This window comes from Pinus tabuliformis, chromosome 6, assembly GCF_031772625.1.
Source record: "Pinus tabuliformis cultivar Carrire ecotype Pingquan chromosome 6, CPIR1, whole genome shotgun sequence".
Classification (NCBI taxonomy): Eukaryota; Viridiplantae; Streptophyta; class Pinopsida; order Pinales; family Pinaceae; genus Pinus; species Pinus tabuliformis.
In genome coordinates, this window is record NC_142292.1 from 1902357527 (window position 1) to 1902379242 (window position 21716).

The 21716-nt window shown below is 41.1% G+C and overlaps 2 protein-coding genes across 2 annotated transcripts in view; both read left to right on the forward strand.

Moving 5' to 3' along the window:
* LOC149266793 (FAM91 carboxy-terminus protein) overlaps positions 1 to 21716 on the forward strand; it is a 177223-nt gene that overhangs the window by 113917 nt on the left and 41590 nt on the right. The window lies entirely within an intron of this gene.
* Positions 18551 to 19564, forward strand: LOC149266794 (uncharacterized). Its single transcript, XM_089397472.1, has 2 exons — positions 18551 to 19076; positions 19199 to 19564. Exons 1-2 carry the CDS (start codon positions 18618 to 18620, stop codon positions 19400 to 19402), a joined length of 663 nt encoding a protein of 220 aa, XP_089253598.1. The 5' UTR covers positions 18551 to 18617; the 3' UTR covers positions 19403 to 19564.

The following is a 21716-nucleotide window of genomic DNA, read 5'->3' on the forward strand; positions in this document are numbered from 1 at the left end:
CTTTGCTCTGCTGCTGCAAGCCCTGCAAATGGACAACTGCTTTATGTACGGTGATAAACCCCTCATAGAGCTTTTGCATGGTTTCTCCGAATGTTGATAATTCAACAAGTATTGCTGCTCTCATCTCTTCTAAGTAAACATGTGCAGAAACTGCATTCTGTGCTGCTGCGCAAAGTTGTTCTACCTCTTGCCTGGCAGCGTGCATGTTCTGTGCCAATTGCTCATTCTTGACCGTCAAATACTTAATGTTTGATGTTGTTGCTCTTGCATAGGCCAAGTTGGCTTCGAAAATGGCATTTGGATGTTTCCTGGTGTCTGACACTATCACCCTTTCTCTAATGGATGTAGGTGATGCGTGATCATCCCGAAAGTGCTTTCTCTGTGCTTGTACAATCCTACTTTGGAACTTATCAAATGATAGATTGTACACATCCATTATTGGATACTCATCAAGGGGAGCAACACACCCTTCCTCGCTCGGGGTTGGCTCTGCTGCTGGAGGTGTTGGAGACTATGGGATGACCTGTGGTGCGCTCGACATTAGATCAACATCTTCATTCTGTGGCTCCTAGTCCATCTCCATGTCTGTCAATCAATTGCTTAATCCGCTAAGCAAGCTCCCGATCCTGCATCAGTTCACCTTCCTCCTCAACTGTTGTTTGGTTATGTTCCTGCTCTTCAACGTGTATCGGCGTTGTTTCCTCTGTCATTACGCCTTGCCTTTGTTCTTCTTCCTACTTCTGCTTCTCTTATCTCTATTTCCTCTTGAGCTCCTGTTCTTCCTTCAATTTCTGCTTTGTCTCTTGCAGCTTTAGTTTTGCTTCCTGCAACCTCTGCTTTTCTCTCTTCCTCCGCTCTGCTCTCTATATCCTCTGCTTCCTCTTTGCTTCTGCTGCCAAAGCAACATTCATAATAATAGGATTTGCTTTCATCTTGCAGCTTTGCTCTCCCTCTAAACTGTCAACAATCTTCCTCTTTCCCTTGTCTTGCATGGGATTGCTACCGTCTGCTGTTGTTGCTTTCGGGGTTTATATTGGTAGGGGGTTAAATAATGTGATTTTTAGAGGTATTTTCCAATATATGCTCAAATTAAGGGTATTGTTTAATATCTACGTTACCGGATCCGGCAGCCGAGGTTCACAGATCTCCGTATCCTCGGATCTGATCCGGACCCGGATACAGAGAAATACGTGGAAAATACGACACGAGGCGGATGGAAATTTTTGGAAAGGGCTCCTCCTTGCCAGAAACGTATGCCTAGTAGAATGCTGGAACCCGCATAACTTTTGCCTAAATTTTGAAACCCGAAAAAGCGATATAAACACAGCCGCATTGTTTTTATATAAACACAGCTGCATTGTTATTACCAGAACAATAAAATATTAAAACCTCCCTGTAGCAGATCGAGGGTTCCAAGCGACAATTCGAGGGTTATTACCAGGACTGCGATAGACGCATTATTTAAAATTACCATAGTTATAACTTATCAGCATTATTACGGTTTACGACAGCCGTGTTATTTTTTTTTTAATTATCAGCATTTACAACTTTACAGTTTACCCATAGATTTTATAATATATATATATATATATATATATATTATTATTATTATTATTATCAGCATTTAGTAGTTTACGCATGGGAGCGTTTATATATAATATTATCAGCGTTTGCGTTTATTATAAAATATATATTATCAGCGTTTATAAATTATTACTATCAGTTTGATAAATTATTAAATTACCAGCGTTTAGTTTAAACTTATCAGCGTTTATATAATTTGAAATATATATATAAAATTTAAATACAAGCCATTAACTTTGGCTTTGTAGGTTAACCATTGTTTCTCGGATGAGATTTATTTCTTCACAAACAGCACGCCCCATCCGCTTTGTTGGTTTGTCAACTGCTTTAGCCAATGCTTAGTAAGGGTTACTTATAAAATATAATCCCTGTCTGACTTTTCAATAATTTGAGTCTTTGTCATATGATTATTAAAATTTATGTAATATTGGATAGCAAATCCTGCTTTGAGGTTTTACCAGCCTAAAAGTGTTTGATGGTTCAATGGAGTATTTGATTTTTGAACTCTAAAGTGTTTTTTAAAATTTTAAAAATATTATTATATTTTATTTTTTTGTACGTGACGTATCCTTGCCTTATCCGGATCTTGGATTTTCAAAAAACTAGCGTATCCGGATCTGGATCCGTATCCGAATCCGTATCCGTATCCGTATCCGAATCCTGGTAACATAGTTTAATATGCCATGATCGCACGTGATATGTCAAAGGTTCATTAAGTGAATCCCCTGTGCCAAATCTGAGACTATTTATGGACCGAGTTTCTCTGCACAAAGGGTTGAGTTTCCCTTCTCTCCTACAGGCTGTGTTCTGCTTCTGTAGAGGGACCATGTTTGAAGCTTGAAGGAGGTCATGTTTGCTGAAGGATAGAGGCCAAATCTGTCACTCCAAGTGAGCCACAAACCTCAATTGCAAATGTGGCTGAGTTTTCTCATCTATGCAGGGGCTGAGTCTCCCTTTATTTGCTTGACGAGTGCATCAGATTTTAGTGACTGTGTTGGGCTTGTAGAGGCCGAGTATCATTCTGCTGAGGAGGGCCAAGCATCATTCTGCTGAGGGGGGCCGAGCATCTACCCATAGTGCTAGCTGGTTTTGCTTGAGAAGAGGGACCGAGTTCTGTCCTGTAACCCAAGTGTATTCCTGAGGACAAGTTTGGCATTGGAAGTGGCCGAGTTCCTGACTATTGAATGCTTGGAATGCTGGAAAACGAAGTGTTGATGCTGACTGCATCTTGAAGTTTATGTGGAGAACTGACATCAGTATTTAAGGCCAGAGACATAAAGGGTTATCTTCTGAAAGTTATGAAGCTGTGGCTACATTGGAAGGGGCTGATATTTACGTGTTCACCTTTCTGAAAATTACCTCATTTGTGGGACTGCTATATCAAATAATATACTGCTGATACAAATTCCCGGTTCCCTATCTCTTGTTACTTACTGTTGCTCTTACATCAAGATTAATGTAAAGGCTGATTATATTTGCTCTGCTGGGACTGATTGTGATCTTTTAAAAGAGTAGAGAAATAAATCCTTGAAGTCTGTGCATATAAATATGATATCATTGTGACTGATTTATTTATCCTTATATGCTCGGGAGTTAAATTTAATGGTATGTGTACTCCCTACATTCAGGAATAAATAAATATCAGTTGCTTGGAGTGTTCTTTTGAAGTTGTTGGCATAATGGTATATGTACTCCCTACGTTCAGGAATAAATAAATATCAGTTGCTTGGAGTGTTCTTTTGAAGTTGTTGGCATTGCAAATGTCATTTGAAATAAAAAAACATGAAAATGTCACCTACAGGACTTTTTATGCAAATTGTTTGTTAAAATACCACAGTGAACCAGACCATATAAACTCAGAAATTTCGTGGTGTCCTCCAAGATATTCCAGGTGGGTATCCTACATAAACCCTCACTATGCAAAAAATACCAGCCACGACATTTAAAAAAATCAAATTTTTACTACATTATTTACAATGAAAAATGGCAATAAGAGAGTGTTGGACATGTAACTAGTTTCGTGCATGCCTTTGAGCCCTGCTTGTTAGACGTCTTCACCTTGGAGATTGACATGTGCTGCTTGGAGTGGGAGCGCTCCTAGGGCTGCAGGGAAGCGCACCCCCTCGAATTTGCACTTGAAGTGCGCTCTGCTCGGAAGCGCTAGGGGAGTGACCCTGGGCGTGTGCTCCCAGTAAAAAAATTTTGCTCCTTGGTTTCTAGGGAGTGATTGGGGAGCAATTGCTCCGATATCGCTCCCCGTTGCTTTGAGAGCGAATTTTAAACGCGGGGAGCAGTATGGGAGTGATCACTCCCCATCGCACCCTTAAAAAAAAATACCCCTGCCTCTGGAAAAAGCATGCGTGGCCAAGGGAGAGAGGGGTGACCTTTTAGAGGAAAATGGGAGGAGCAAAACAATAAAAGGCCTCCTCCCCTCCCTCATTATCACCATTTCATTTTTGAGAAAGAGAGATAGAGAGCATTTCATGTGTGAGAGAGAGGTTGAGAGAGTTTGAGCTTGAGGAGCTTGTGGGAGATTGCTGGAGTTTGCAAGCTTGGGAGATTGAAGGGAGATTGTTGGAGAGCCAAACAGGTAGGGTCTAATCCTATTTTTTTGCTTGTAACATGTGTAAAAATATGTTTAGTTTTCAATGAATCTAATTTTATTGCAGGGAATAATCTCAACCTTCAACAAAGATGATGGGTATGTGGCTTTAGCCTTATGTTGTTGGTTCCATTTTTTGTTATGATGATGGTGTTGGGAAGTGGAAGATGAAGAAATGATGAAGGTGATGAAGTGGGTAGTGGTGGAGGATACCCTGGAGAAAAGGAAGAGGACAATGGGAGTGAAGATGATGGAGAGAAAACCAGGGTGGACCAAACACCCTTGTGGAAATATGTCACAAGGCTTGGAGGAGGGAAAGGGGGTGGAACTACTAAATTTGTATGCCCTTACATAGGTTCATATAACCTTGTCAGAGAGCATCTAAGTGGGAAAATAACATGAGATGGGAATGAACAATTAGGAATCAAAACCTTTGCAAATGTGTCAAAACAACAAAGAACCAAATATATAAGGGAAGAGGAGGAAGCACAGTACCAATCAAAAAGATCAAAGGGTGAACATGACACTACTACCACACATAGAGCAACTACAAGATTTCCATCAACATCCACCCATGGTAGTGGATTTCTAGCCATAGGCATAGACATCCTATAAGGTGTAAAACAATATTAGAACTACTAAAGGATGAAAAACATTTCCAATTTCTCTATGCATGTGGCATGCCATTCGATTTTCTTTGCTCACCTTATTGGCATGAAATGGTTGCCTCCACCAATGATACCCCTAAAGGATACAAGAGCCCTGAGCATGACAAAGCTAGAATTGTGGGACTTGATTGTTTAAAAGCCAAAATAAAAAATTCTTTGGGTAAATTCACAAATTCTCTAAATGAATATGGGGTGTTAATTGTATCTGATGGTTGGACAAATGTAGAAGGCAAGTCGTTGATAAGTTTTCTTGGTGTGTCTACTACTAGCGCAATCTTCCTTTCATCTCATGACTAGTCAGATAAGTTTAAGACCGACATCAACATTGCAGAACCATTAATTCAAACAATTAAAAGTACTGGCCCATACAATGTGATCCAAGTCATCATTGATAATGCTTCTATTTATAAGGCAACGAAAGCAATAATTGAGGATAGATACCCCAACATATTTTGGTTTGGGTGTTTGGTTCACACAGTATTGGACAAATGTAGAAGGCAAGTCGTTGATAAGTTTTCTTGGTGTGTCTACTACTAGCGCAATCTTCCTTTCATCTCATGACTAGTCAGATAAGTTTAAGACCGACATCAACATTGCAGAACCATTAATTCAAACAATTAAAAGTACTGGCCCATACAATGTCATCCAAGTCATCATTGATAATGCTTCTATTTATAAGGCAACGAGAGCAATAATTGAGGATAGATACCCCAACATATTTTGGTTTGGGTGTTTGGTTCACACAATGAACCTTTTGATGCATGATATTATTAAGATAAAGGAACCTCAATACAAATGGATTGGTTCATTGTACAAGAAAGGCAAGAAAATGATAAGATTCATTACCAATCATAGCAATACCCATGGCCTTTTCCGTAGTCACTCAAGGTTGAAGCTATTAAAGACAACAAAGACTATATTTGCTAGCTATTACCTCACCTTCAAGCGCCTTTTGAAGGTAAGAGAGGCATTGGCTAGCATGGTATCAAGTGAATCATGGCAGATATTAAAGGACAGGGTTGCAACGACATTTGACAGGGAAGATTTTCAAGAGGTGGAGGACATCGTTCTTGATGGTCAGTTTTGGATAGGTGTGAGGAATGTTTTGCAGTTCACCAAGCCCATTTATAACATGATTCGTTTTGCAAATACATATGTGCTAGTGATTGGGGAGGTGTATGAGCAGATGGATAGCATGCTAGGGCAAATAAAAGATATTGTTGAGCCAAAAGATCCCATCTTGTATGATCATATTCACAAACATGTGGTCAAAAGGTGGGATAATATTAATGTTCCACTCCATGCCCAGTCACTACTCTCCATCTTGGTTCAGGGAGGAGTGTGCTAGATTAGGTGGAGAATTAAGCAAATACTTCTTGTCAAGCAAGAGTGTTTATTTCTTTGCATGCTATTGATGATAGAGATAGAATGGATCCTATTGAGTGGTGGAACATGTATGGCTCCAGGGGGCCTTTGACCAAATCGACAGTTAAAGTGCTTTCAAAGGTATTTATACTTCTTCTGTAAAGAGGTGTTGGAGCACCCATAACTTCATCCACAATGTCAAAAGAAATCACTTCAATGAAAATCAGGCAGAAACCTTGGTTTATGTACACTACAACTTGAGGTTGTTGACACATTATAGTGACTGGGCTCGATATGATAAAGCATGTCACTTAGGACAACAACCCGGAGGAGGACAATTTGGAGGATGGAGCCTTACATTTGGAACAATTGGAAGCAGAACTTTTGAAAGATGAGGATGAAGCAACAACAACATCAACAACCATGCCACCCCCATCATCCACTAGCAGTGCTCGAGTTGCACCAGCTTTGTCGCCACCTCCATCTGCAACCTCACATGGAGGTCATGTGCCTTCTGGTTTTGGACGTGGCCATCTGACTATGCAAGAGGAGACTCCCAATAAACCACAAGAAAAGAAATTAGAAATTTCTCATGGCAAGAAGAAAATGTAGTAGATAATAGATTTACTTGTATTTCCTAGTTTCTAGTACTTTTTATAACTATTGACTCTTTCATATTTATTATGGTGTTTTTTGTAAACAACATATGACAATTTAAGTTTGAAGTTTGAAGTTGGCAATTATAACTCATTGGTAATGAATTATGAATATGATGCTTTGTGAAAATTGAAATGTTTCATTTCATGTTTGATATTCTTTGTTATAGTTTGGTAATGGTTACAAGTACAACTTTAGTGATGACAAATGTTATATATTGAATTTTGAAACTATGAAACTTTAAGATTGATGAATCATGAGAATCGAGATGTTGTAACTTGTAACTTGTGGTTCCATGGTTGATGAAGATTATAACTACTGAATGATTGATGTTATATGGTTTTAGTCCATGTTTTTATGCTTTTTATAACTAATTCATCATTCTATATGCTTTTGTTGACATATATGCATCAAATATATACAAATATATACTATATAAAATTCGCTCACAATTTTCTCCTGACCCAAAAGCTTTTGAAAATTGTCGCTCCCTGCGCGCACTTCCGCTTCGGCTTCCAAGCAGCCTTGAGCGCTCCACATATGAGCCTACTTGAGTAGATTAGATTGCTTGCAGTGGACTAGGAGTGGTAGTTCTTTGCATGTGAGCTTAATTATGTAGAGTTGCTTGTAGTGGACTAGGCCCACTTAAAATTACTGGCCTTCCTTATCTCTCATATAAATAGAGGAAGGTGTGAATCCCTTTTGATCATTCATTCACATACATGTCTTAGAGATGTGAGGAGCAAAGTGCATTAGTCTTTTTCATTTGTACTCCTTTTTGTATTATCTCTTTTTGACTTGGAGCATTAGCATTCTTGGAGAAATTTCAAGGGAAATTCTAGCTTTAGGGATAACACTTGTGGCATTTGGAAACCCTAGTGCTACTTGTTATGTTTGTTGTGGAGAAGAGAAGGATATGTCTTGCATGTGCTAAGGAGGATTTGTTGGTAGTGATTGTAGCTTGTTAAAAATCCTTGGTGGAATGGCCAACTTTAATGAGGAGTGATTTCTAGCTAGGAGGGGTTGGTGGCTAAGGTTTTCTTTGGTTTGTCTAGCTAGGCTTTGGAGAGATTGACTTGTACTAGCTTTATGATAAAGCTATGGTTTGTACTTCACTAGACACCCATGTTAAAAAGTAGGTCAATGCAAAGGGGATCTGTCTTGATTCACTAAGGGACCACTTCAACTCTCATGTTGTAAGACTATTCATCTAGTAAGAAGATGTTTGGTGCTTTGGTAGGTTTAGTTCAAAGTTCTTGTGCCTCTAGATAGATGTTCTTGCAAAACAAGCTTTCAACCATCAACATGAGCAAGACAAAAAATGGTGAGCTACTACGCTAGGATCAAAGAGTTGATAGATTAATTGGCTGCCATAGGGGCGATGGTGGAAGATAAAATGTTGGTGTCAATTATTTTGAATTGACTTGTGTCATCTTGGGCACTGGTTTTCTAAGGTGTCCATGCTTGTGAGGAGCTATCTACTTTGATGAAGCTTTGGGCTGACCTTGTGCAAGAAGAGATCAGGATGAAGTCCTATTTAACACAACAAAAGGACGTAGAAGAGGTAGCCTTCATTGGGAGGGTGAATAAGGGAAGAACGAAAAGGAATAATAAGGGTAAGAAGGAAGATACCAGTCTAAGAAAGAAATATGTGAGTAAGGTGAATTGTTTTAGGTGTCACTAGTTGGGAAGTGCTTTAAAAATTGGCCAAATTGAAACGAAAACGTTTGGGTTGACCGAGCCGAAACCCTGCCTGGGCCGGCTCAGTACAAAAACCGGACCAAGGGTCGGTCCGTTACCGAACCGACTGAGCCCGTTATAACTAGGTCGAGTCGGTACGCGACAGAAAATGGAGGGAAAAGCATACTCCAAAACTGTTTTTTTGGGGTTTTAGGTTTTTTGCACTCCATCTAACCTCTCCCAAGCCTATAAAAGTTACCCAACCCCCCCCCACATTTCCTCACAACTGTGTCATTGCATTTGTGTTAGATTTGTGAGGAGTTTGTGAAGAGTTGGAGTTGGTTTTTGGAGCAGTAGTGAAGAGTCTCTTGGGCAATCATTGAAGAAGCAATGAGGAGATTCTTGGGCAGTCATTGGAGCAGCATTGAAGAGTTGGCTTGTTGGAGCAGCATTGAGAAGGCTAGAGCCTAGAGGTATTTTTTTTTCCACTTCTCAAATCTGCCTTTGCTTGTTTTTTTTTTGTTGCAAATGTGGAAATTGAAAAGAGTACTTTTTGTAAAAGAAATGAACATTGAAGAGTTGTTCCTTTTTGTATTCTAGGGCTTAGAGCCCCACCCCTCAACCCCATATTCAGTATAATAGTGGAGTCCCTTTGTATATGATATTCTTTAATATGGCTTAAATTTTCAAGAACCCTCCCCTCAAATTGTAGATTTTTTCAAAGGACTGGTATGCCCATTTATCCCCAATACTCTGTTTCAGGGTGAAAAAAGACCTTGCCCATGGCCACGCCCAAAATGAGAAACAATCACCCCTTTACCAGGAATCCCTGGGCCACCATGAAAAATATCCAAATGTCCCTCAATGCCATGTCTCTCAACACTAGAGAGAAACTCTAGTTCGCACGCTCTCCATAGCTCTCTATTGACCTATATATATATATTTGAAGTTGTATAGGCATCAAGGTTACCATGAATAAAAAGTTGAAGTGATAGTATAAGTTACTTTTTGAAATTTTGGAAGTTCAAAGGTCTCAATCCCATTGATAAACTAAGGGCTTATTAAGTCCATCAACACTCAGCAAAAGTAAAAGAAACCTTATAACAAACATGGCATCAATGGTTGGATTAATACAATTTGGGTATGTGCTGTATTAATCCTCTCCCTGAACATCTTTCCAACATTGCAGTTCCATTTAATGTGTTTAACTGTTTTAGCTTGTGGCAAACCACAAATTATCCATCTATAAATCTAGTACAATGGATTTGATATTTGGTTGCTAAATTGTTTTGTAGAACCAATCTTGAAGAACAAGATTCTTAAAAGATGTACTAGTGCCTTCCAAGCTTTCTCATTTCATGGTGATGAGTACTCTATCCTTTATTGTTGTGGTTTACTATTGATTGAGTTGGTCCAATCTTATCAAGAGTTCCTTTATCTGATAATCTGCAAAGGGCTTTGCACAAGACCATTTTTAACCCTTCTGAATAGGACCACAAAAATCTAGACTTAATTAAAACAAAAATGTCATTTGAAATCTGCTAATAATGCATTGTGAAGACTAGATGATAAAAAGCTAGAAGCTTTCAAGACAACTCCAAGATAAACACTTGCCTACAACCTTGTCCCTTAAATCACCCTGTGTATGAAAACCCTTCCTTGCCAATTGACTTCCTACAACGGTAGGATGTAACCACAATTGTTATCTATATGTCAAAAAAGTGAAACTGAATCTCATCCTTTGGTATTTATTCAAATTGTACCAATGTAGCTATTTGGAGACCAGTTCCCATGCCCTGTAAATCCTTGTAAGAATATAGAAACCAATAGTTTTAAAATCATTCGCTGCACCAACTATAACACATAGACCAAAAAGGCAAGGCATATAAATGACAAATGATTCAGTGCGGCACATGAATTTCCTACAGAGCATTACCACTCAATGCTTGGGCAACTGATTTGGCAGTTAGGAGAACCTCTGGAGCACAAATATCAACCAAAGGCAGTACATTATTGTTAAAATTGGCAACTAGGGCCAAACTCCATGTGGGTCATCTTATTTATGGCAACTGATATTTTTCTTGGATCCCTCTCATCGAGAGGTGTAGGATTGATATAAAGATTATCTGATTCCAATAAGTATTCATGGAGTTATGAATTTATTTGTGTTATAACACAATTTGTCAAGGTCAGCCTGAAACCAAATAAACCCCACATGTGCTCAACATTTTAGTATAAAAGGAGATGACATGAGAGTCATTTCATACACACTTCTATCTTGATTTCTCTCCACTTGTCTTGGGTTTTAGTGGAAGAGAAATTTTGGAGTGGAAGCCTTAGATGTTGGAGGAAAGAAGACTAAGGGAGCTGCCCTAGAGGAGATGCCCTAGCCCTTGACGCAGTCAAAAGGAAGGCTCTACGCAGGTTTCTATAGCTGTCAATGGAAGCCCTAGATGCTGTCAAAAGGCTGCCCTAACGCAGTCCTAAAGGTTGCCCTAACGCAGACCTAAAGGCTGCCCTAACGCAGTCCCAACCCTAAACGCAGTCCTAAAGGCAGCCCTAACGCTATCATAAGGCAGCCCTAACCTACGTTATCTCAAGGGTATTCTAGCCGCTGCTAAGATGAAGATAGACGCGGTCCTAAACACATCAATGATGCCCTAGCCGCAGGGATAAGGTGCCCTAGACGCAGGCCTAATGCGGCTGAAAGGGAGGACTGTTTCGGGAGAGTTTGAGGGCTAAAACATGCCTAGGACAACAGTGCTAGTAAATGGGATAGTTGGGCTACATGGTGCTGCTAAGACACATGGGACAGCAACAAGGTATGGCAAGGCTAAGGGGACAACAGCAAGGTATAGTATGACTGTTAGGGACAACAACTACAACTATATATCTAGGCAACAGTGGCAAGGGACAGCTGCAAAGTAAATGTGACAACAAGATATGCTAAGCTAAATGGGACAGCTAGGCATGGTGTTTGGTGCAGCAAACAGTGGGACATCAAGCACTCATAGGGGAAGAAATGTACGACTCTTATCTATGCTCTTTTCGGGAAGAGATGATCTATGCTCTTATCTAGATAAGTCAAAGTGTTGACTTCTGTTGTAAATGTACTCTCTCTCTCTCTCTGCTGAACTATTGAAGAACATATAAGAAGAATTGATCAAGGGTTTCTCCACATTGGGGTTTGTCCCTGGCTAGCGCCACATCTTGTGTCCTCTTGTCTTGGCTTCTCTTCTGCGATTTATGTTTATGTTCTATCTGCAGTTTACTTTAATGCTGATGTGATTGCTAATCTGGAAAAGATATTTAGCTAACTGTGAAAATTGAAATAAATTGCTCTAAGCATAGAAAATACCTAAAATTAACATGGTATCAGAGCTGAGGTGAAGACGAAGCCCAAGCAAGAGTGAAAGAGAAATCACCGAAGACAGTTGGGAGAGGACAAAAGGATCAATGGATTCCTCATCCCTCTTCAAATTCACCAAGGGTGAACTCGAAGCAGAGAATATTATTAAAGTGGCACGGTGGAAGCTTATAATGGCCTACCTAAAGATCACTTCAATGGGAAGTCTAGATCTAAGGGTGGAAGGAAGGGCAGATGCCTTGTTTGTAATAAGTTCAACCATTATGCGAAGGAGTGTCTGAATGGTAGGGGCACATCACTTGATGATGATAACAATCATTCCAGGGACATCTTCAATGATGAGAGGAATGACAGGTAATGCAGGTCATCAAGGAAACGACTGACTCTTCAAAGAAAGCAAGGAACTCCAGGTATGAAGAATCAAATGTTGTCTTTGGTAAGATAAAGCAACTCTATCTTGTATTGGCCCTCTCCTTCAGATTCTTTGGGAATCTGGCTTATTGATTGTAGTGCTTCAAGGCACTTCATCGGATAGAAGGGTGCTCTCTCGAATTTGGTAGGGATGGAAACAATCGTGGGATTATACTTGGAGTCGATGCCACCTATCCCAAAAAGAGTGTAGGGAATGTTACCTTTCAATTGAATGAGGGTAACTCGATTCATTTACAAAATCTCTTTTATGTACCAGATCACAAGAGAGCCTGGTGTCCATTTCGGCAATGGAAGTCAAAGGTTTCAAGGTAGCATTCATTGATGGAAAGGTACGTGTTTGAAAATAGAATTTTCAAAGATGCTTTTTCTCATGGGTTCAGGGTTGGCAATTTGCATCAAGTTGCTGGATGGTCCAATTGGGGATCATGTCAATTGACATATCTCATCTATGACACCAAAGGTCTACTTATGGGGCCCTACCCGATGTGAGTCAGATGGTGACAAGGATGCCTGAATTCAAAAAAAGCATGAAGGTACATGTCTGAGATGTATCGAAGGAAAATATTACAAGGGGACCATTCCCCTCATGTAGCAGGTCCACAGGTTTGGAACAACCCGAGGAGTTTGAGATTCATGATCGGAAATCTTATGTATATAGGTGGAAGAAATCTTTCTATAGCTTGAAGCAAAACACCCCGGGCATAGTATGAGAGGATTGATAACTGTCTGATGAAGCTAAGATTCACTTGGAGTGAAATCGATCCAAACCATTGCTCGAAGGTTGTGGATGATAGACCTCTCATAACGACACCTTCTGAGGACGATCTATTTCTGACAGGTGCAGACCCTCTCATTTGCAAAAGTAAGAGGGAGTTGGATTCCGGATTTGGAATGGTGAACAACAAGCGCGCGACTACCTCGATGGAGCTTAACTTTTAGAAGTTATGTGGTAGGGATATGGGACCTGATTTAGGAAATGCCTTTGAGTTTCACAAACTCATACTAGCATTGATGTCCTTGGTGAACTCCCATCCGAATATATGTTTTGCAGTTAGCATGATGAGATCATATATGGTTGAGCTTCATTGGATTAGTGCCAAGAATCTTCTGAGATATCTTCAGGGCACTATGTCTCATGTATTGAGATACACTGTCGGAAATATGAAGCTGCATGATTATTCGAATACTCACTAGGCAGGCAGTGTGAAGGATCGCAAGAGCACTCCTGAGTGCTAGTTCTCTTTGGGTTCTGTTTGATATCCTGGATGAGCAGGAAGCAAAAGTTTGTTGCTATAAACTCATTCGCATTGATGTTCTTGGTGAACTTCCGTCCGAAGATATGTTTTGCAGTTAGCATGATGAGCTCATATATGGTTGAGCTTCACTGGATTGGTGCCAAGAATCTTCTGAGATATCTTCGGGGCACAATTTCTCATGAATTGAGATACACTGCCGGAAATGTGAAGCTGCATGATTATTCGAATGCTAACTAGGCAGGCAGTGTGGAGGATCACAAGAGCACTTTTGAGTATTGGTTCTCTTTGGATTTTGCTTCGATATCATGGATGAGCAGGAAGCAGAAGTCGGTTGCTATAAGCACCGTCAAGACTGAATCCATAGCTACGAGTATGATCTCGTGTGAAGCTGCCTGGTTGTGGAAGCTCTTCAGCAAGCCGTTTGTACACATGATGGATACCACCATGATCCTTTGTGTCAACCAGAGGCGGATTCGATTGTTGAGGAATCCCGTATTCTATGATTGCTCCAGCAGTTAGACATCAGATACTACCTTTTTTGGGATATAGTACATCGATGAGTGAGGAGGCTGCATCGCATTAAGACTGATGTACAGGTCGCAGAAATTCTGTCAAAGCCCCGGGGAAGGGTCAAATTTGTGACTTTCGCGAATGACTTGGAGTCGTTGAGAGACCCTCTATGAGGGTCTTGCATGGTTCATGCATTGAGCTCTAGGAGCTCCAGGGGGCTTGGGGTACTCACTGGAGCAACAAGCAACCATAGGGCGACTCACCCTCCCCTAATGGTGCGTTGTGTACAGGGTGAATGGCTCAACTTTCCCCTGTGATACCCCATGGCAACTTAGGGACAGGATGAGTGGTTCTCCTGTCGAGGCATCCTACCCATGCAGTCTGGGGCTCATGGGAAGTACCTCTCATCTGGCCAATGAGCATGGAAATGGGGTTAGGGACCATAGTAGTACTATTGATGGACGCATCGTTTTATCTACCGTACTCCCTATGCTAGGATGACCTCCATTGATTTGGGATCAGTATGAGTGGTTTGAGACACTCTCTTGTGATATTGGTCTGGGATCAATAAAATTGACTTCGGTCAGTAAGAGTGATATGATACACTCTCTTCATATGGAACCGACTTTGGGTCAGTAAAGAATGGTATGAGACATTCTCGACCAATTCTTCTTCTTCATGATTCAGCGAAACAGAGCTCAGTAGAGCAGAGCAAAACATTGTAGGGCACTGATGGCAGAGATAGTACAGTCAAACAGATGGATCAGCGAATGGAGTTCTCCCTAGTTGAGAGGGAGTGTTAAAATTGGCAACTAGGGCCAAACTCCATGTGGGTCATCTTATTTATGGCAACTGATATTTTTCTTGGATCTCTCTCATCGAGAGGTGTAGGATTGATATAAAGATCATCCAATTCCGATAAGTATTCATGGAGTAATGAATTTATTTGTGTTAGAAGACAATTCGTCAAGGTTGGCCAACAACCAAATAAACCCCACATGTGCTCAATGTTTTTGTATAAAAGGAGATGACTTGAGAGTCATTTCATACACACTTCTATCTTGATTTCTCTCCACTTGTCTTGGGTTTTAGTGGAAGAGAAATCTAGGACTGGAAGCCCTAGACGTCAGACGAAAGAAGACTAAGGGAGCCGCCCTAGAGGAGATGCCCTAGCTCTAGACACAGTCAAAAGGAAGGCTCTATGCAGGTTTCTATAGTTACCAATGAAAGCCCTAGACGTTGTCAAAAGGCTTCCCTAACGCAGTCGTAAAGGTTGCCCTAACGCAGTCCTAAAGGTCACCCTAACGCAGTTCTAAAGGCTTCCCTAATGTAGTTCTCAAGGCTTCCCTAACGCAGTCCAAGAAGGCAACCCTAATGCTATCCTAAGGCAGCCCTAACCTACGCTATCTCAAGGGTATCCTAGTCGCTGTTAAGATGAATATAGACGCTGTCCTAAACATACCAATGATGCCCTAACCGCAGGCATAAGGTGCCCTAGACGCAGGCCTAATGCGGCTGAAAGGGAGGACTGTTTGAGGAGAGTTTGAGGGCTCAAACATGCCCAGGACAATAGTGCTAGTAAATAGGACAATTGGACTACATGGTGCTGCTAAGACACATCAGACAACAACACGGTATGGCAAGGCTAAGGGGACAGCAGAAAGGGGACAACAACAAGGTATAGTATGATTGTTAGGGACACCAGCTACAACTATATATCTAGGCGGCAACGACAAGGGACAACTGCATAGTAAATGGGACAACAAGATATGCTAAGATAAATGGGATAGCTAGGTATGGTGCTTGGTGCAGCAAACAGTGAGACAACAAGCACTCATAGCAGCAACAATTGGGACATCAGCTAAGACATGGCAGCAAAGGCACAATTGGGACAACAACTATGACATGGCAGCAAAGGCTACATTGGGACAACAACAAAAGCATGGTGCTGCAAACTCAATGGACAGTAGCAAGGTGTAGTATGGCACATGGGACAACTGCGGCAACATGGTGCAACAATGGCACTTGGGACAACAGTGTAGCATAGCTGCAAGTTCCAGGGTTGCAGGAATCGGCCCCCCCCCCCCCCGGATCCTAACCCGGAACCGCGACCCGTGCGGAAGCGTTCCGGAATCGACAGAGGAATCGCGATTCCGATTTTTAGGTTGCGCGCTTCCGCATTTTTGAAACGACTCCTGCCAAATGAGGTTGCGGCCCCCCGAAATCGCGCTTCGGCATGCGGTTCGGGCATGAGGTGGCGCCACGCAACCTGCCCGGAAGCGCACGCCACCCGCACGCCACCTGGGCGCAACCCGCACGCAACCCGCGGATATCAATTTTTTTTTTTAATTTCATTTAAAATCTAACTTAACTAAGCATGAGGGGGTGGGTTAGGGGTGGGTTAGGGTCACTTTAGGGTGAGTTTAGAAAAGAATAAAGCCCCCATTCTCTTCTCATTTTCTCACTTTGAGTTTATGAGAGTTGGAGAAGAGAAGAGAGGAGAGGAGAAGAGAAGAGAGGAAAGGAGAGGAGAAGAGAAGAGAGCTTGGAGGAGTGAAGAAGGAGGAGCTAGGAGAAGGAGGAGGAGCTTGGAGCAAGAGCTTGGAGGACTTCATCTACAAGAGCTAAAGAGGTAAGTTCAAACCCCAAACTCCCTTGTTTTTTTGAAAAAAAAATTGTATTTTTCTCCTCCCTCTCCTACTCTTTCCCATTGTTTCTACTTGCTCCTTTATTTACAGGTTGTCCACCACCTATATCCATATTCCAAGATGGTGTTCTTTTGGCTTCTATGTATCATTCCACTCTTGGTTTTAATGATGGCAAGGGTGAGGAATAGAGGGGAAGAGGAAGGGGATGAACTTGGTGACCCAATGTATGATGAGGAGGAAGGGTTTGAAGAGGAAGGGGATGAACTTGAAGGGGACACTGAAGCACAAGATGGGAAAGGTACATCAAATCCCTTGTGGAACTATGTGACCAAACTTGAAGGGGGAAAGGGTGGTGGATCTTACAAATTTTTGTGCCCTCATGGTTGTCATGGAGGAAAACCATATACGGGTTCATATACCCGTCTGAGGAGGCATCTTTGTGGGGTGCTGGACAGTGATGAAAAAAAGGGTTCTGTGGGGGTAACCATTTGCCCAAACATTTCAAGTGAACAAAGAGAAAAATACATCCAAATTGAGATGGCTGCACAACGAAAAAACAAGAAACAAAAAACTCATTCTGAATCAAGTGCAACCTCTAAATTTGGTAGTTGCCCATCTCCTCATGGTACTTTTGCAACCTCTGGAGGTAGAAAAACAATAGGGGATTTCCTTAATGTTGCTGGGAGGGATGATGTGGATGGAAAGATAGTCCGTTTTCTTTGTGCTTGCGGTGTACCATTCAATGTGCTTCGCTCTCCCTATTGGCATGAAATGGTAAAGGCCATCAATGAAGCCCCAAAAGGATACAAGGCCCCCAACTATGAGAAAGCTAGAACAGTGTTATTAGAAAGAGAAAAAGCTAAGGTTCAAAGAGCTTTGACACGTTTTACACATGAGTGGGTGGATTCTGGGGTATCCATTGTATCAGATGGGTGGACAAATATTAGAAACCAACATTTGATAAATGTCCTTGGTGTTTCTTCTAGTGGTGCAGTATTTATTGCATCTCATGACTCCTCCTCCATCAGTGCAACTGCACCAAACATTGCAGATCTCCTATTGAAATCAATCAAAGATGTTGGTCCGAATAATGTGGTTCAAGTGATCACAGATAATGCAGCAAATTGTAAGTTAGCAGGAAAAATTATTGAGCGTACTCATCCACACATCTTTTGGTCTGGGTGCCTGGTTCACACATTGAACCTTTTGATGCATGATATTGTGAAACACAAAGATTGTGGGTGGATTGTTGAGGTTTACAGGAAAGGGAAGCAGCTCATTAAATTCATCACAGGGCATACAAGGGTAAACTACTTCTATGGCACTTACTCGAAGTTGCAATTGCTTAAAATTGCAAAGACAAGATTTGCTAGTTATTACCTCACCTTTAGGCGGCTAGTGAGGGTGAGACAAGCTTTAACTAATCTGGTGTGTGCTGAAACATGGGATGAAATTAACACTGACACAGATGGTGCTAATGAAGTCAAGGACACTGTTCTTGACAGTTACTTTTGGTCACAGGTTAAATATGTTTTGCAATTCACCAAACCAATTTATTACATGATCAAGTTTGCAGATTCAGATCGACCAGTAATTGGGGAGGTGTATGAGCAAATGGATAGCATGTTGGGGCAGATTAAAGACATTGTTGAGCCTAGAGATACCACCTTGTACAATTATATTCGTGAAGAGGTGGAAAAACGATGGGATATGCTAAATGTTCCATTGCATGCATTAGCATATGTTTTGACACCTAAATACTACCATCCATCATGGCTTTCAAAACCAGCACCTGGGGGGGGAGTCAGGAAAAAACCACACCAAGATAAAGAGGTTCACGAAAAATATATGGCTGCATTGAGTAGATTAATCCCTGATAATGAGGAGGCTGCATTGGTACGGAGACAGGTGAGCAACTATACGAGCAACACTGGTCCATTTGGGAGCATGCATGCAATTGAAGATCGAGAGCATTTTTCTGCTCTTGAGTGGTGGAACATGCATGGAGGGCCTACTCCACTTCTACAGAGTTTGGCATTGCGGGTGCTATCACAGGTGGTAAACACTTCTTCTGCAGAGAGGTGTTGGAGCTCTTATTCTTTCATCCACAGTGTTAAAAGGAACAGGTTGAATTTAGACCGGGCAGAGAGCTTGGTTTATGTTCATTACAACTTGCGATTGTTGTCCCATTACTGTGAAGATGCAAAGTCTAATAAAGACTTGTTGACTTGGGACAAGAATCCAGAGGAGCCCAATTTGGAGGATGGAGTGTTGCGACTAGAGCAATTAGAGGATTCTCTTATCCAGGTATGTCCATTGTGGTATGAATTTTCCAATTTTCCCTTATAAAGCATTTCTCTAATTCATGTTTTTAATTTTTTTGTTAACTAGTGTTTTTTTTTTTGCATGAATTTTTTGAGCGATTCTAGGATGATGACACGGGTGTTGATATGCCACAACCCCCACCCCCATCTGGTCCCTTGGTTTCTAGGTTCCATGGTTCAACACCAACGGCAGGGGGTTCTTCTTCATCAGTTCCAGTGCCACGACTTACACAGGGACCATCTTCTTCATTGCCACCACGTGGAGGCCCGCCATCACGTTCTATTCGTGGTGGAAGGAGGAGAGATTAGTAGATATATTCACAATCTACTTCTTTTTGTCATAGATTACTCATTAGACTTGTAGACTTGTGAATTTGAATTTTGAACCTTTTTGGCTTGGCGGTGACCAAGTGACATATTTTGTAAACATTATTATTTGAATTTTGGACATGACAAATGTTGACAGTTGCTCACTTGCTAGATAAATCATAATATGCTCTATGTTTTATGTTTTATAATATGCTTAAATGTTTTATGTTTTATAATATGCTTAAAAATTTGATGTATGTTTGTAATAGCTAGAATATAGATGATTGTTGTACATACTAGTAACTACAATGGAATCATGGATGCCATATCTATCTTGATTTATGCAAAAATATGCATGTTTTCATGTCTTCTACAATTAATTTGGTATTTGGGATGTTTGTTTTGAGTATAAATGCAAAAAAATATAAAAAAAAATATATATATAGCAGACGCTTCCGCGGACGCTTCGCTTCCTAGATTTTTGGAAAATGACGCTTCCGCGCTCCGCGCTTCCGCTTCGCTCCCGCTTCGTGCAACATTGGCTGCAACAATATGATGTGTACAACATGGTCATGAGGTCCAGCATTGTGATGATGGGTGCATCGTGGTGCAGCACGGTGAGGTGCAACATGATGACAAGATGCAACACAATGATAGGTGAAGGAGTCACCTTGGAGAATCAGTTGAAGCAGCATGTCTACAACTGATCTTACGTATCATCTTCTTAGAGATGATCTATGTTCTTATCTAGATAAGTCAAAGTGTTGACTTCTGTTGTAAATGTACTATCTCTCTCTCTCTTTGCTGAACTATTGAAAACATATAAGAATAATTGATCAAGGGTTTCCCTACATTGGGGTTTGTCCCTAGCTAGCGCCACATCTTGTGTCCTCTTGTCTTGGCTTGTCTTCTGCGATTTATGTTTATGTTCTATCTGCAATTTACTTTAATGCTGATGTGATTGATAATCTGGAAAAGATATTGAGCTAACTATGAAAATTGAAATAAATTGCTCTAAGTATAGAACATACCTAAAATTAACATGGTATCAGAGTTGAGGTGAAGACAAAGACCAAGCAAGAGTGAAGGAGCAATCACTGAAGACAATTGGGAAAGGACAAAAGGATCAATGGATTCCTCATCCCTCTTCAAATTCACCAAGGGTGAAGTCGAAGTAGAGAATATTATCATAGTGGCGCGGCAGAAGCTTCTGATGGCCTACCTAAAGATCACTTCAATGGGAAGTCTGGATCTAAGGGTGGAAGGAAGGGCAAATGCCTTGTTTGTAATAAGTTCAACCATTATGCGAAGGAGTGTTTGAATGGTAGGGACACATCACTTGATGATGATAACAATCATTCCAGGGACATCTTCAATGATGAGAGGAATGACAGGTAATGCAGGTCATCAAGGAAACAACCAACTCTTCAAAGAAAGCAAGGAACTCCAGGTATGAAGAATCAAATGTTGTCTTTGGTAAGATAAAGCAACATTATCTTGTATTGGCCCTCTCCTTCAGATTCTTTGGGAATTTGGCTTATTGTTTGTAGTGCTTCGAGGCACATCCTCGGATAGAAGAGTGCTCTCTCTAATTTGGTAGAGATGGAAACAATTGTGGGATTATACTTGGAGTCAATGCCACATATCTTGGAAAGAGTTTAGGGAATGCTACCTTTCAATTGAAAGAGGGCAACTCGATTCATTTACAAAATCTCTTTGATGTACCTAACCACAAGAAGAACCTGGTGTCCATTTCGGCAATGGAAGTCAAAGGTTTCACGGTCGCATTCATTGATGGAAAGGTACTTGTTTGAAAATAGAATTTTCAAAGATGCTTGTTCTCATGGGTTTAGGGTTGGTAATTTGTATCAAGTTGCTGGATGGTCCAATTGGGGATCATTTCAAATTACATATCTCATCTATAACACCAGAGGTCTACTTATGGGGCCTACCCGATGTGAGTCAGATGGTGATAGGGATGCCTAAATTCAAGAAGAGCATGAAGGTACATGTATGAGATGTACCGAAGGAAAATCTTACAAGGGGACCATTCCCCTCATGTAGCAAGTCCACAGGTTTGGAACAACCCGAGGAGTTTGAGATTCATGATCAGAAATCTCATGTATACAGGTAGAAGAAATCCCTCTATGGCTTGAAGAAAAACATCTCGGGCGTAGTATGAGAGGATTGATAGCTGTTTGATGAAGCTGAGATTCACTAGGAGTGAAACTGATCCAAACCATTGCTCGAAGGTTGTGGATGATAGACCTCTCATACTGGCACCTTCTGAGGACGACCTATTTCTGACAGGTGC

Excerpts from the sequence above, each read along its gene's own strand:
- LOC149266794 (XM_089397472.1), top strand. The coding sequence starts at position 18,618 with ATGGCTGCATTGAGTAGATTAATCCCTGATAATGAGGAGGCTGCATTG. Across the intron at positions 19,077-19,198 it reads TAGAGGATTCTCTTATCCAG|GATGATGACACGGGTGTTGA; the intron begins GTATGTCCATTG and ends GAGCGATTCTAG.